This window comes from Vipera ursinii (genome assembly GCF_947247035.1).
Source record: "Vipera ursinii genome assembly, chromosome: 5".
Lineage (NCBI taxonomy): Eukaryota > Metazoa > Chordata > Lepidosauria > Squamata > Viperidae > Vipera > Vipera ursinii.
The window spans coordinates 5,790,022-5,806,269 of record NC_139518.1 but is presented as its reverse complement, the minus strand read 5'-3'; the positions used below and the strand labels follow the sequence as shown (position 1 = coordinate 5,806,269).

General features: G+C 40.6%; 1 protein-coding gene across 1 annotated transcript in view; it reads right to left on the bottom strand.

The window, feature by feature from the left end:
- LOC310641159 (cytochrome P450 2J2-like) overlaps window positions 1–15,248 on the bottom strand; it is a gene marked incomplete at both ends in the record, with an annotated part of 31,416 nt that extends 16,168 nt beyond the window's left edge. The window contains 5 exons of the mRNA XM_083363989.1: window positions 45–221; window positions 2,068–2,228; window positions 2,415–2,564; window positions 8,252–8,414; window positions 15,078–15,248. Coding sequence (XP_083220115.1) covers window positions 45–221; window positions 2,068–2,228; window positions 2,415–2,564; window positions 8,252–8,414; window positions 15,078–15,248 — 822 coding nt within the window. The remainder of the gene's footprint in view (window positions 1–44; window positions 222–2,067; window positions 2,229–2,414; window positions 2,565–8,251; window positions 8,415–15,077) is intronic.
- Window positions 15,249–16,248: the final 1,000 nt, after the last annotated feature.

Genomic DNA, 16,248 nt, shown 5'->3' with positions numbered 1-16,248 from the left:
GTAATAATTCCTTGCCCATGTATTGAACTACAATAAACCCATACCTTCTCCATCTGAAGAAGATAGTGATCAATGAAATCTTGTGGCTCATGCAGACACCTTGATTCCTTGTGTTTCTCTACTTCCTGCTTTGCAAAGGAATTGATCACCTCTACTGAAGCCAAGAGATCCTTGTGAGGGCCCGGGAGATAGGTCATTATTCGTGGGAACATAATAAGCATCTAATAGAAATGGAAAAGGAAAGGTTGTTTATTTATTCATTTCCTACTGCAACTAAAGAAGACTCTCAGCAGTTTGCAGTAATAGACAGCACTTAAAAACCAAAGAAAAACATTGGAAGCACATTGAAACATGGAAAACTTTACATGGTGTCAGGTCCCAAAAGTCCTCCAGAAAAGCTGTTTCCAAATTCTTCCAGAAAAGAATCCTGTTAGAAGTAGATAGATTATTTTAAAGCTAATATAAAATTCTCTTATTTTCTCATTCTCTCCAGGAGCCTTTGTAATTATGGTAACCTATGGCTAATTGATTTAATAAATTAGACCAACTGGATTCACATGTGTAGGAATAAGCCAGAGAAATTAATATTTTGGGGAATATTAAATAGGCAAAATATATGTCCCCAAAGGATCTTAAAGGCAGAAAAGCAAGCCCAGTTTATCTTAATAGCCCCAAGCAGAAACTCAGCAGAAACCAGCTTTTAGAAATGCAGAGGTAATAATCCATTCAGGAAGGTTGGAACCAGTATTTTAGAAGCTGATGAGATTAAGAAGACAAAGAACCCTAAAATCTACATATCCAACCCAAACTCTAAAAGACATGACCTTTGGTGACATAATAGGATCAACCCACCATCAGAATACCAAAAGGACACACTGAGACTCAGGTCAAAGTATATGACACAGGAATTACAAAGCCTCAAACAGGAACAGGGAATGACCTCAAAAGCCCCAAAAAGTATAAAAACCCACCACTCCCAGCTACATGTGGTCATCTTTCCCAGAGCCATCTTTCTGCCTGGCTCTCCTCTTCAATAAACTACAACCTTCTTTCTAAAGCAGTCTCCATTTTGTTTATTCCCGGCTTGGACTGGACTGTAATGAAGACTTTTCTTCCAACACATGGCAGGCTAAACAATGAATTAACTACATGGGTTGAATTTTTGGTCTGTTAGCTTTTCATAATGGAATAATAGGGACCTTGGAGGTCTTCTAGTCTAACCCCCAGTTCACGCAAGTTCACGCCAGACAATGGCTGGCCAATCTCTCCTTTAAAATCTCCAGTGGTGGAGCACCCACAACATCTGGAGGCAAGCCATTCCACTGGTTAATTGTTTTCCCTGTCAGGAAATTTCTCCTTCGTTCTAGCTTGGTTCACTCCTTGATTAGTTTCCATCCATTGCTTCGTGTCTTGTCTTAAGGGGCTTTGGAGAATAGGTTGACCCCCTCTTCTTTGCGGCAACCCTTTAGATATTGTACTGCTACCATGGCACCACTAGTCCTTCTTTTCACTAGATTAGATATACCCAATTCCTGCAGTTGTTCTTCATACGTTTTAGTCTCCTGCCCCCTAATCACCTTTCTTGCTCTTCTTTGCACTTTTTCCAGAGTCTAAAGATCTTTTTTATATCATGGCAACCAAAACTGAATGTAATATTCCACGTGTGGTCTTATCAAGGCCTTATAAATCAGTACTAAGCCTTCATGTGATCTTTATTCTATCCCTCTGTTAATGCAGCCTAGGACGGCATTGGCTTTTCTGGTGGCTGCAGCAAAAGAATTTCTGCATGGAAGTGATGGGCTTAAATCATAATGAAGTATTTGTCCCAACTAAAGTACTAAGGCATTCAGGTGACACTGGACCAGTCCCTCTCTCTCAGCCCTAGAAAGTGGGAAATGGCAAACCACTTCCAAAATCTTGACAAGGAAACTGCAAAGACTTGTCTTGGCTACTGGGGATAATAGTACAATAGACAATTTCCAAGGCTTCCTCCATGAATTCCATTCGTGATTACATGAAAATATTCATGGAAATAGTTTTGTCTCTTGAACAGAAAACATTACTCACCGCATGAAAAAAGGTACCACTGAATTTCACAATAAATTCAATTGCTTGAATTAGCTTCTGGAAGCTTTCATCTTCAGGAGCAAACTGATGTCCAAAACTCAAAGCACATATGACATTAGAAACTGTATTTATTATTGGAATTGAAGGGTCAAATGGCTGTCCTGCAAATGAAGATATTTCATAATCAATTATTAAAGAACAGGACTTCTATGCAATGAACAACATTATTGGGAACTGAAATTGTTTCAAAAAATTAATTTTTTTATCAAATATGTCTGTTCTTATTTGAAATACACAAATGGAAAAAAATTCTGCAGACACTTGAGCGATTACCCCAAATTGCATACCTTTCATTTTTTTAAATGTTTCCACCAACGTCTGAGCTGTGTCTTCTATGTGATGCTCAATGCTCTTCTTTCCCAGGCCCAGCTTCCGCAGAGAAGTGATGCCAATTTGTCGCTGCTGTCTCCAGATGTGGCCATTGGAGAAAATAATACCTGAGGGCATCAGCAGAGAATGATAAGTGATTCCTGAGAACATTCATGTTAAAAAATAAAACAGGTCTAGAAGTTAGGGGAGATTTCTATATATTTCATGTGTGTTTAGTTCTAACCACCTTCTTCCCCTCCCACCTCCCAGAGTTAAACAGGGGGGCTAATTATCCTTAAAAAGCAGAGTATTGCAATCCTGGACTTTTGTCCATCTGAATAGATCTAGAGTTTGATGTCTGCCTTCGGTGGTTTTCTCCTGACCATTCTTCTATCATGTTTCATTACAGATAGCCTCAACTTATGATCACAATTAGGACCAGAATTTCCATTGTTAAGCAACGTGGTTGTTAAGTGACTCATGCCCAATTTTATGATCTCTTTTGAGATGGTTCTTAAGCAAACTCATTGTTTTTAGTCGATTGAAACTTCAAATGGTTGTAAATCAAGAAGTACATGTAGTCCTCTCCTCCTAAAACTCTCTCTTTCCAACCACTTTCCCTCCCACCTGGGAATGTTTCTATGTACATGGAGTATATGCTTAGAGCTTAGAATGCTTTTCCCAGGCCAGGTTTCCTCCTTGCATTTATCAGAAAACAAAAATAGTTGATGGGTCTGGGTGATCATGGATGATGGACGGTGTTGCCACTTTCTCATTCTATCTGAGGTTTAGGAGCTCCGATTCAATGTATGTAAGTGTTTAAATTGTTATCTTGATTTCAGGTACGATAATTAAAGCTGCTGATTTAATTCCAATTTTGGAAATTTTATTAGCTTAGAACAGATCCTCAACTAAACCTATTTCTTATACATAGTGTTAAGTATTGGGTTCCGATGCATAGAGAAGATGCCAGACAGATGAGTACAAACAAACTAATGTTTTATTAGCAGTCATTATCTGTACTAAGGGGTTAGGGCATACAAGCAAACTTATATACTTCCATACAGCCAATCAGATTGAACCTAACAATTCCACCACTAAAACTCCCGCCAGAACTGTTAGAGTTCAAACATGTGAATAGCTGTTTCCCAAAACCTAATACACAACACCCCTTTCCCCTATCAAGGATCAGACAGTATACTTAGAACACCGCAACTTGGCATCTTACACTTAACTTTTATACAGTGAATGATTGACCCCATTCAAGATTATATGTATATTCTTCTATAATCCTTTCTCAAGATTATAAAACTCACTCCCAACCACCAACATTAATTCTGAGTGATTGACCCCACTCAAGGTAGAAGTTTGTCAATGCGAGCTTCTTGGACGTGTACTTATGGTTGCTGCCCGTAAGATCACAAACAGACCATTCTGCTGCTCTGCCAGTATCTCTGTACTGACAAGTGGTACACAATGACCCAGTATGAGTCTATGAGTAGACTTCTCTTGTAAGTTCCATTACAAAATGAAATATACAGATAAATTAACAAAATCCAAAAAAATAAGAGGCATGTCTTTCCAACTAGAATTCTTTACATACTTCTTTCTCTAATTGACCACATAATCTTTGAGATAGGCAGGTGGCCTATGAGGGCATGAGGAACGTCTCTGTGGTTCCCTCACCTTGTAGTGTACCAACTCATTTGGCATGCCCTGTGAACCAGTGTCCCTCTCAGTTGGATACTCCGAAGAATTTCTCTGGCTGGCCGTGTCTGGTAGGCCCACCCCAGAGTCAGATCCTGAAACAGGATCAGCACAGTGGTCCGTGATGATGGGTTGATCCACTCGTTGCAGGGGTTCTTGTTGCACCTCTGTCTCCACTGGATCCTCCTCAGACTGGAACTCAACTGAATGCTGAAATTGCTGGTAGGGTGAATAGGAGCTAACTTGTGTGTCAGCTTGAGAGCTATGGGAGGGATTGTCACCTACGCTTAGTGACTGTTCTGGAAATCGTTTCCTTAATTGATCTATGTGCCATCTCACTAGATGCCCTCCCTCCACCCCTACTGTGTAAGATACAGGCCCCGTTTTGTCAACCAACTTCCCCGGAACCCACAAGTGTCCTGGTCCATAGTTCCTGGCCCAGACCATGTCACCTGGTTGTAGTCCCCTTGGGGGCTTGGGATGAGCAGCATCGGATGCCACTCTGTCAGGTTGCAGTCTGTCCAGTTTGGTAATGAGGCGTTTGCCCCAGCGCAACTCCGCAGGGCTTTTCCCCGTGGAAGTACAAGGTGTGGAGTGCTGGCAAAGTAAAAAGTCTGCGAGCCTGTGAGGCCAGTCACCTGTGATGATGTGCTTTAGTGAGTCTTTGGTTGTTCTTACCATCCGTTCTGCTTGACAATTGGACGACAGGTGGAAGGACACAGATGTGGCGTGTCTAATCATGTTTGCTCTCAGGAAGGCCTGAAATTCAGCAGTGGTAAATTGACTACCATTATCAGAAACTATGACATCAGGAAGCCCATGAGTGGCAAAAAGTTTCCTGAGTACCTGGATTGTTTTGGCTGAGGTCATGCTAGAGACTGGAACAACTTCCAGCCATTTTGAATGACTATCAACAATAATTAGAAAGAGCTGCCCCTGAAATGGGCCAGCGTAATTGATGTGGACCCTGGACCAGGGTGTGTGTGTTGGCTCCCATCTGTGAACAGGTGCCTGAGGCATCTTGGGTCTAGACCTTTGACAAATATAACACCCATGTACCTGCTCTTCAACAGCCTTGTCTAATCCAGGCTACCACAAGTAGCTCCTGGCTAACACTTTCATTCGCACTATACCAGGGTGTCCCTCATGTAGAGAGTGTAGTACCCTATCGCTTAAGACAGATGGAATGATAACCCTGTTTCCCCATAGTAAACACCCTTTGTGGGCTGATAACTCATGCCTTCTTAAAAAATAAGCTTGGAATTCAGGACCCAGACTTTTGTCTTGCCACCCTGTGAAAACCCATGATAGAACTTTGCTCAGAATCTTGTCTGAAGCAGTTTCAGCTGCTATGTCCCCTGCGTGAAGGGGAAATTCTGGTAAATCTTGAATGGACAGTATTTGGGCAGCAGGGGCTGGATCTGGATCAATAGATTGTAAGGGAAGCCTACTTAGGCCATCAGCATGGCCCATTTCTTTCCCAGGTTTGTGAATTATTTTAAAGCTATAGGCAGATAAGAATATGGACCATCTAAGCATCCTTGGTGAGACTATATGAGGGGTTTGCTTGTCAGTTGTGAATAAACCTAAGAGAGGCTTATGGTCAGTAAACACAGTGAAATTCCTACCATACAGGTAATCGTGGAATTTTTTGACCCCAGCAACAATAGCCAAAGCTTCCTTGTCTATCTGAGCATAATTCCTTTCAGCCTTTGATAGGGTTCTTAATATTGCGCTGCTAAAAGTCTCGCTGCTGTAATTAAATTCAACATCAATTTAATATCTACAACGGTGGTATCTGTGATAATACCCAATAAAAACAATTGCGGAGAAAACTTTATCCTTTTCTTGAATATTTGTAGTTGTAGTTTGTGTTGGCTGTCTCGGAAACGACTTCGGCAAACTGTCGCAATGTGCCCCGATCGACCGCAGGCCCGACACATGGCCGACTGGAACTTGCAGTTCATTCTTGCATGGTTGCCACTGCAACCCCCACACCTCGAGAAGAAAACGGCCTTCTACTTGCTCCCTCTGTGCTCACGTCCTCATTCTCGCGGCTCTGTCTTTTTCTGAAACTTGTCCACTTCTGTTTCCTCTTCAACTGCGTTTTCATTGTAAGAAATGGCCTCATGTGGTATTGTTTCTTCCGGCTTACTGTGTTTGGACGTCTGAACCACCTGGACGGCACCGCCGGCTGCTTCGTCAGCCATGATTTCGTCTTGCGCGTTCTGGAGGGTTAGGTTGGGCCTAGCGAACAGTCTTTGTTCCAACGCCTTGTCTCTCAGGCCACACATGAGCTGGTCTTGCAGACGCTCATCTAAGTTGGAAAACCTATAGAGTCTAGCGGCCTGGCATAGGGCCGTGATGAATTCTGATGCAGTTTCCCCAGGGCGTTGCACTCGTTGATCAAATCGGAACTGCCAGGCCATCTCCGACATTCTGGACTTGAAGTGAGTGTTCAGCTTTTGTTTAAGATCAGCGAATGAGACGGTTTCAATGGGTGTTGGGGCGAATAAGCTTTCGGCCACGTTGAATGTTGCAGGCCCACTTATGCAGAGTAGTGTCGCCTCTTTCAAGCCATCCTCTGTGATCTGATTTGCCCGCAAGTAATTTTCTATTTGTCCAAGGTGCGATGGCCACTGTTCGGGGTGGTGGATGTTGAATTCGCGAGGCTGGCCGACTTTCGGCATCTTCCTTCCTTCTCAACTGGATCCTGCTTCGCCAACTCAGATGGATTGTTCTGAGCATGAGGCCGCTAGTGTGCTGAATTAGCCAGCCAATAGAGGGGGGGGAAAGATGCCTCTTTCCTCCAGCACGTGAAGCTGTCCCCTCGTGACTTCAGCTCTCAGGCGAAGCAGGATCCCACCTTTGTTGCCACTGTTAAGTATTGGGTTCTGACGCGTAGAGAAGATGCCAGGCAGATGAGTACAAACAAACTAATGTTTTATTAGCAGTCATTATCTGTACTAAGGGGTTAGGGCATACAAGCAAGCTTACTGTATATACTTTCGTACAGCCAATCAGATTGAACCTAACAATCCCGCCACTAAAACTCCTGCCAGAACTGTTAGAGTTCAAACATGTGAATAGCTGTTTCCCAAAACCTAATACACAAGACATAGAAAGCTCATGGTTATGTATGTGGGTAGTCAGTATGAAATTGGTGCCCTTGGGTGGGTTGGCCATATAGAGAGAATTGGTGAAAATCAAATCTGAAGGAAGAGGCAAAATTTGAAGGAAGAGGCAAGATATGAAACAAAGGAAAGGGCTGAAGAGGTAAGGGAAGATTGGGGAGGTTTTCGTTGAATGGGGATGATGAGAGCCTGAAAAAAGAGGTAGACGTTTAGTGAAAAAGAAGTAATGCCTTTAAGTCAATATATGAATGTAATGGACAAGATAAAAAGCAGTTGAGACATGTAATAATTTGACGTCAATTGGATTAGAGCAATATTTTTGTTCCTTATCTCCTGACTTTAAATCATTTTCTTTATCCTTTACTTACCTTCCCTCCCAAGTTATGCAGTTTGCATAATATATTAAAGTGACAAAGTATCCTGCACTCATCCAACTCAGTAAACCACAAAACAATATGCAAAAATCTAAGTCAGATAACTACCGTCCTACTCTGAGGTACAATGAAGAGAAGGACGAGGGGTGACATAATAGCAGTGTTCCAGTATCTCAGGGGCTGCCCCAAAGAAGAGGGAGTCAAGCTATTCTCCAAAGCACCTGAAGGCAGGACAAGAAGCAACGGATGGAAACTAATTAAGGAGAGAAGCAACCCAGAACTAAGGAGAAATTTCCTGACGGTGAGAACAATTAACCAGTGGAACAACCTGCCTCCAGAAGCTGCGAATGCTCCAACACTGGAAGTTTTTAAGAAGAGACTAGACAGCCATTTGTCTGAAATGGTATAGGGTTTCCTGCCTGAGCAGGGGGTTGGACTAGATGACCTACAAAGTCCCTTCCAACTCTATTATTATTATTATTATTATTATTATTATTATTATTATTATTATTATTATTATTATTATTATTATTATTATTATTATTATTACAAATGGTAACAGTGGTTATTTAGATACAATTCCTTACTATTTGCACTTACCCCTTTTTTTCCCCAAAGCGGTCATGAAATCATCCTCTGGTCTATCAGAAAATTCCTCTGGGAAGCTGTCCATTACTTCTTTCACAGTTTTGAATCCAGACAGCACTACTACAAGGCGATGTCCAATCCACATGGAGTATATATTTCCATATCGTTTTACAGGCTGCCAAGTGAATCAAAGTTGAGAAATGTTATAATCAAATAAAACAGATTATTCCTAAGCGGTCCTTGCTGCTTTCTGAGCTTGCGTGTTTTCATTTCTTTCGTTTAATTATGCTAATTAGGTAACACCATCCGTGCAAGTAAGGAGTGCTGTTTGCTGTCACTTTATGTCCTGATGTCTTTCATATCTGGGTGGGTGGGGGCGGTCTTAGGGATTCTTCGGTGGGGCTGTTTACTAATGGCTCTGTGGCAGTTTCTTGATTGGGGTATTGCTTACTTGATTGTTGGTCTGAAGGTGACCTTGGAGTTAATCTATGCTGATCTGAGTGCTAATTACTGGTGGAGAAGTGCTCCAGTCTCTTTCTCTTCTGGGCTGAGATTAATAAATGTTGTTAATCTCTATGTGATCTATTGATTATGTATCTACGTGTCTATTGAGCATTGATTATTTATAGTTAATATGCCACTTACAGTCTTTCCTAAATCCTCACTTCTAAGATTTTTCACCATATGCGATTATCTGCTCTTTGAAAATTTATTCCCTCCACCCCCAGATTTCTGCCAAAAACTTCTGTGCTTGTATTTCCTTTATTTTCCTGGGCTGTGCCTTTCTCTTTGTTTCTGCTTGAAACATCTATTTCCTGCATTCCCCCTTGCCTTGGATGAGAGATGGCCTTCTCACTTCCCAATCCTCCTGTGATTGACAGATATGTGAGCCACAGTTTGTCTATGAGTCACATCCTTTGAACACCACCATTTGGATGGTCTTCAGCGGCTTTCTTAGCCTCTCTGCCTTCTGCTTTTTTCAGCCATCCACTCCTCAACTTTCCAACTCCAGCTATATTGAGAGAACATTCTAGAGACTTGGGCTGCTGAACTAAACATGAATTAAAATTGGCTACAAGAGTAGTACTATCCATATGAATTATTAGGTAAGTTGTTAAAATAATTGATTGGCTGTCTTTCTTTCTTTCTTTTTGTTCTATTTTTATTTTATTCACAGAAAAAGTTAAAATACAAAACTCCAAAAATATTTAAAAAACAAAGAAAAAATAGAAAACAAACATTTTTAAAAGTGCATTTAAAAAGAAAAACTAACACACGTACACATATTACCCCCCCAGTTGTATAGATTAATTCATTGCTACAATATTAGTTTTCCACCACTTGAGAAACTACCCCCCAATTTTTAAATTTCTAAAAATTGTTAACCAGTCATCTATATATTATATTGAGAAAGTAGATAATAATAATAATAATAATAATAATAATAATAATAATAATAATAATAATAATGATGATGATGATGATAATAATAATAATAGCAAAATTAAAGTTCCAAAATCCTCTGTTAAGAAATTGTTATTTTAATCAACTCATAGAAAATCTACCATGGGATCTTTGTTGTTGTTGTCAGTTGAGAACTCGTGTCCGACCCATCGCGACCCTATGGACAATGTTCCTCCAGGCCTTCCTGTCCTCTACCATCTTCTGGAGTCCATTTAAGCTCACGTCTACTGCTTCAGTGACTCCATCCAGCCACCTCATTCTCTGTCATCCCCTTTTTCTATTGCCCTCAATCTTTCCCAGCATTAGGCTCTTCTCCAGTGAGTCCTTCCTTCTCATTAGGTGGCCAAAGTATTTGAGTTTTAGCTTCAGGATCTGGCCTTCTAAAGAGCAGTCAGGGTTGATCTCCTCTAGGACTGACTGGTTTGATCGCCTTGCAGTCCAAGGGACTCGCAGGAGTCTTCTCCAGCACCATAGTTCAAAGGCTTCAATTCTTTGGCGCTCAGCCTTTCTTATGGTCCAACTTTCACTGCCATACATTGCAACTGGGAAGACCTTGACTATACGCACTTTTGATGACAGGGTGATGTCTCTGCTTTTTAGTGTGCTGTCTAGATTTGCCATGGCTTTCCTCCCAAGGAGCAAGCGTCTTTTAATTTCTTGGCTACAGTCCCCATCTGCAGTGATCTTGGAGCCCAGGAAAATAAAATCTGTCACTACCTCCATTTTCCCCCCATCTATTTGCCAGGAATTGAGAGGGCCAGATGCCATGATCTTGGTTTTCTTAATGTTAAGTTTCAACCCAACTTTTGCACTCTCCTTCTTCACTCGCAACAAGAGGCTCTTTAGTTCCTCTTCACTTTCTGCCATTAGAGTGGTAGCATCTGCATATCTTAGGTTGTTGATGTTTCTTCCGGCAATCTTAATTCCAACTTTTGATTCATCTAGCCCTGCCTTTCTCATGATGTGCTCTGCATATAAGTTAAATAGACAAGGCAGCAGTATACAGCCTTGCCGGACTCCTTTCCCAATTTTGAAACAATCAGTGGTTCCATGTCCAGTTCTCACTGTTGCTTCTTGGCCCGCATATTGGTTTCTCTAAAGACAAATAAGATGGTCTGGTACGCCCATCTCCTTAAGAACTTGCCACAGTTTGTTATGATCCACACAATCAAAGGCTTTAGCATAGTGAATGAAGCAGAAGTAGATGTTTTTCTGGAACTCTCTAGCTTTCTCCATGATCCAGCGTATGTTAGCAATTTGATCTCTAGTTCCTCTGCTTCTTTGAAATCCTGCCTGTACTTCTGGTAGTTCTCGATCCACATACTGCTGGAGTCTAGCTTGTAGGATTTTAAGCATAACTTTACTAGCATGAGAAATGAGTGCAATGGTGCGATAGTTTGAACATTCTTTGGCACTGCCTTTCTTTGGAATTGGAATGTAAACTGATCTTTTCCAATCCTGTGGCCACTGTTGAGTTTTCCAAATTTGCTGGCAAATTGAGTGTAGCACTTTTACTGCATCGTCTTTTAAGATTTTGAATAGCTCAGCAGGAATACTGTCACCTCCACTAGCTTTGTTGTTGCTCAGCTTTTCTAAGGCCCACTTCACTTCACATTCTAGGATGTCTGGCTCGAGGTTCATGACCACTTCATTGTGATTATCAGGGACGTTAAGCTCATTCTTGTATAGTTCTTCTGTGTAATTTTGCCACCTCCTCTTAATCTCTTCTGCCTCTGTTAGGTCCCTGCCAGTTTGGTCCTTTATCATGCCCATTTTTGCATGAAACATTCCCTTCATCTCTCCAATTTTCTTGAAAAGATCTCTGGTCCTCCCTATTCTATTGTTTTCTTCTATTTCTTTGCATTGTTCATTTAAGAAGGCATTCTTATCTCTTCTAGCTATTCTTTGGAATTCTGCATTTAATTGGGCATATCTTTCTTTTTCTCCCTTGCCTTTCGCTTCCTTCCTTTCCTCAGCTATTTGCAAAGCTTCTTCAGACAGCCATTTTGCTTTCTTGCATTTCCTTTTCTTTGGGATGGTTTTGGTTGCTACCTGTTGTACAATGTTGCGAACCTCTGTCCATAGTTCTTCAGGCACTCTGTCTATCACATCTAATTCCTTAAATGTATTTGTCACCTCTACTGTATATTGAACAGGGATATGATTTAATTCATACCTGATTGGCCTAGCGCTTTTCCCTACTTTCTTTAATTTAAGCCTAAACTTTGCAACAAGAAGCTCATGGTCTGAGCCACAGTCAGCTCCTGGTCTTGTTTTTACTGACTGTATAGAGCTTCTCCATCTTTGGCTGCAGAGTATATAGTCAATCTTATTTCTGTGTTGACCGTCTGGTGATGTCCATGTGTAGAGCCGTCTCTTGGGTTGTTGGAAAAGAGTGTTTGCTATGACCATCGTATTCTCTTGATAAAATTCCATCAGCCTGTGCCCTGCTTCATTTTGTACTCCAAGGCCAAACTTGCCTGTTATTCCGGTTATCTTTTGGCTTTCTACTTTAGCATTCCAATCCCCCATGATGATAAGGACATCATTTTTTGGTGTTAGTTCTATAAGGTGCTATAGGGCTTCATAGGTAAAGTAAAGGTAAAGGTTCCCCCGCACATGCGTGCTAGTCGTTTCCGACTCTAGGGGCCGGTGCTCATCTCTGTTTCAAAGCCGAAGAGCCAGCGTTTGTCCGAGGACGTCTCTGTGGTCATGTGGCCGGCATGACTAGACGCCAAAGGCGCACGGAACGCTGTTACCTTCCCACCGTAGTGGTCCCTATTTTTCTACTTGCATTTTTACATGCTTTCGAACTGCTCGGTGGGCAGAAGCTGGGACGAGTAACAGGCGCTCACTCTGTTACGCGGCACTTGGGATTCGACCCGCCAAACTGCCGACCTTCTGATCGACAAGCTCAGCGTCCTAACCCACTGAGCCACCGCGTCCCTTGTATAGGGCTTCATAGAACCGGTCAATTTCATCCTCTTCAGCACCGGTGGTTGGGGCATAGACTTGGACTACTGTGATATTGAATGGTTTGCCTTGGATTCAAACTGAGATCATTCTGTCATTTTGAGGATTGTATCCCAGTATTGCTTTTCCTACTTTTTTATTGAGTATGAAGGCTACTCCATTTCTTCTGAGGGATTCTTGCCCACAGTAGTATACCTGATGGTCATCTGAATTAAATTCACCCATTCCTGTCCATTTTAGTTCGCTGATACCTAAGATGTCGATGTTTAGTCTTGTCATCTCTTGTTTGACCACGTCCAGGTTTCCTTGATTCATGGATCTTACATTCCAGGTTCCTATGGAGAAAAAATCTTTACAGCATTGGACTTTCCTTTCACCACCAGACATATCCACAGCTGAGCGTCCTTTCGGCTTTGGCCCAGTCGCTTCATTCTTTCTGGTGCTACTAGTACTAGCCCTCTGCTCTTCCCTAGTAGCATATTGGATGCCTTCCGACCTGAGGGGCTCATCTTCCAGCGTCATATCGTTTTGCCTTTTGGTACTGTCCATAGGGTTTTCATGGCAAAGATACTGGAGTGGTTTGCCATTTCCTTCTCCAGTGGATCACGTTTTGTCAGAACTCTCTGCTATGACCTTTCCGTCTTGGGTGGCCATGCACGGCATAGCTCATAGCTTCATTGAATTACGCAAGCCCCTTTGCCACAACAAGGCAGTAAACCATGAAGGGGACCATGGCATCTTATCTATCCCAAATCATCCCAAGACTTAACAGTAATTCATCCTAGATTAAATATCAATATTTATTTCTCAATACTAGATCTTTTCAATATTTGTCTGGTTAAATATAATCAATTTTATCTCCAAAGTTGGTCTATTTACCCAAAAAGGTCCTGATGAAATTGTTTTCTAGTTAAGTGTGATAAATCCATTCCCCAAATTGCCTTCAATCATCCTAGGGAAAATGAATTTATCACTTCTCCACTCAGTTAGGTTTCTGCTGTTGTAAAAGAATTCAGACTTGAACTTCATGGAGGTGTATGCAATCAACTCAATTCAGTTCTCAATCTGTACAGTCCATATTTCTTAGAAATGAATCTGCTGCTTTAAAACCACATTCTTTTTCTGAATTTAATTTATCCACAGCTACATGCATCTGAATATTTTCCAAACCCATTAACATTTCATCAAACTTTTTAAAAAGGCTTTCAAAACTAAGGATTGCATGTTATCAAAATTTTTGTCAGATATCAGATATATTTGCTGGTCTCTAATCTGATAAATTGTTGCTTTGTGTAATTTAGCAATGATACATGGAAAAAAACAGGTAACACCAAATCCTGAAGCAAAGTAAGAAGTAGATAATGAAGCAGGGAAAATACAGTATTTTCTGGATATTTTGATGGAAAGTTAAAAGAAAAAGAAGAAAATAAACTCCAAATATTTTGCAAAATGAATAAAATGCAAAAACTCTGTGGTGAGAGTCCAATATAGGTGTAAATCAAATGAAAGTATTTTCACTATCCAAGAACATGCTATATTTCATTACAGAAAAGCAAACTTTATTCTTAACAATCAAATAAATCAAAAGGAAAATGAAAAAAAAAAGAATTTTTAAAGTCCAACAAGGGGTTAAAACAAATCAGCATTCTGCCAGCCAGTCTACTTTTAAAGATAAAAGACAGAGTAAAACAAAAGATTCAAAAAGTGAAGGTAAAACCCAGGGATGCTTAAGAAAACGAACTGCTGAGAGGACGATGGATGATTGGTAACTTTCTGATCATTCAATGGGGACCTGGAATCTTCACAACTCCCCTTCATGAGCTCTCTTGGCTCATTCCTAAGTGCTCTCATTCAAATCCAGGGAGCAGCACTGCTAGAGAACCAGCTTTGGAAGCAAAATCAGCAGATAGTCGGCAGGAAAATGAAAAAATCCTACCATTCAATAGTCAACTTTAAGAGGAAATACTTCCTTGTAATATCATGACTCATGCAGATAGTGGAAATAGATTTTAGTCTAGAACAAAGATCCATAGAGCTTTTGAAATCATTATAAAATGTCTAGCTTCATTTAGGCAGAATGAAGGAGAAACCATCCTTCTCTGAAGAACTGGTTCCATTATCAAACATTTCTTGGTAAGACTGAAGTAGAATCTGCTGCCTAAAATCTCAGCCCCATTGATTTCACATCCTGCTCTGTGAAACGGTGATGAGCAGGTCTTGGCTTGGATAGTCTGACATGAAGAGGAAAATAATCAAGTGTCATCACTATCATTTAATTAATTATATTCCTCATCACACAAGAATATTTACTAGGTTAATACATTTTTCTACAGTTATGCTACAGAGAAAATAATTGAGAATGATTTTATATATTTTTGGTTAATTGTTTAGAATGAAATACCTTCCGAAAATAATCTTCGCGAAGCCAAAATCCATAATCCCACAAGTTCCCAATGAGGGGTAGAGCCAAAGAACCGGGAGGCAAATGTCTTCGGGTCCAAAGTTGTCTCAGGAAGTTGTGAATCAGCAGAGCAAGCAGCAAAAGAAACAAAATTGTCCCTACAGTTATCATTTTTACAGCCTCTTTTTTCTTTGATCCTCACTTGTGGATCTGAAGATGGTTGTATCCTTTTGTCTGATGCTTTCCCCCCCTGTTTTATATACTCCATTGATGGGAAACAAATAGCAACATGATGCTGATGCTCTGCCTCATTTGTGATGGAACTTTGTCAAGAAGATATTATCACACTAACTCAGGTTAATGAGGTTGCCTCTGACCATGTCCCACAAATATTACAGAGGTAGAGATTATTTTTTTTAAAGTGAAGGGTGGTGTAATCCATTTTGTTGCAAACATTATAGTATGCCAGAATAATTTTAAAATCATAGTATACCTCATGGGCCAAAGAGATAATATCTACTCCAGGATTATATCTCGTATATATCCTTGCATTTCCAGCTTTAGGACATTATCATAAAAATACCTCAATTTTGCTTAGAAATAAGGGAATATCTTCGTGAAGGCTTCATAAAGTTCAGGACCATTTCTGGTGCTGTGCAGCCTTTTGCAACTAAGCTAAGTGTAATTATTGTGCTGATAAGGAAGGCTGTTGTAATAGATTCTGCAACATCTTTTATTGATTGAAAGATGCCCTTAATCCAAGCATCTAATTATAGGTAGAAAGCTACAAGTGTTTATAAATACGTATGTGAAACCGATGTCATCAATCAGCTGCCTAACCCATCAGCACATCGGATATGATACATGCTAAAGTTTTATCAGGGACAATTTACCTATCTCTGAACTACCATTAAACCCAATAGAGACCGCATGTCTTGAGTAGGACCTAGCCATCCTTTGTGATATTTTGTTTTGCTTTATGGTCCAATATTGTTATTGCTCTTTTTATTCATTATAACTATATTACTGATTGCCATGATGTATCTCATTCTGAGCACAGTCTGAATCTTTGGAAGTTTTTTTGAAGCTCACATCTGTCCTTGTTCCTCAGCTCCAGGTGTTTTCTTTTTCTCTTTGGGAACACAGCAGAACTCAGAATGACTCATGTTTC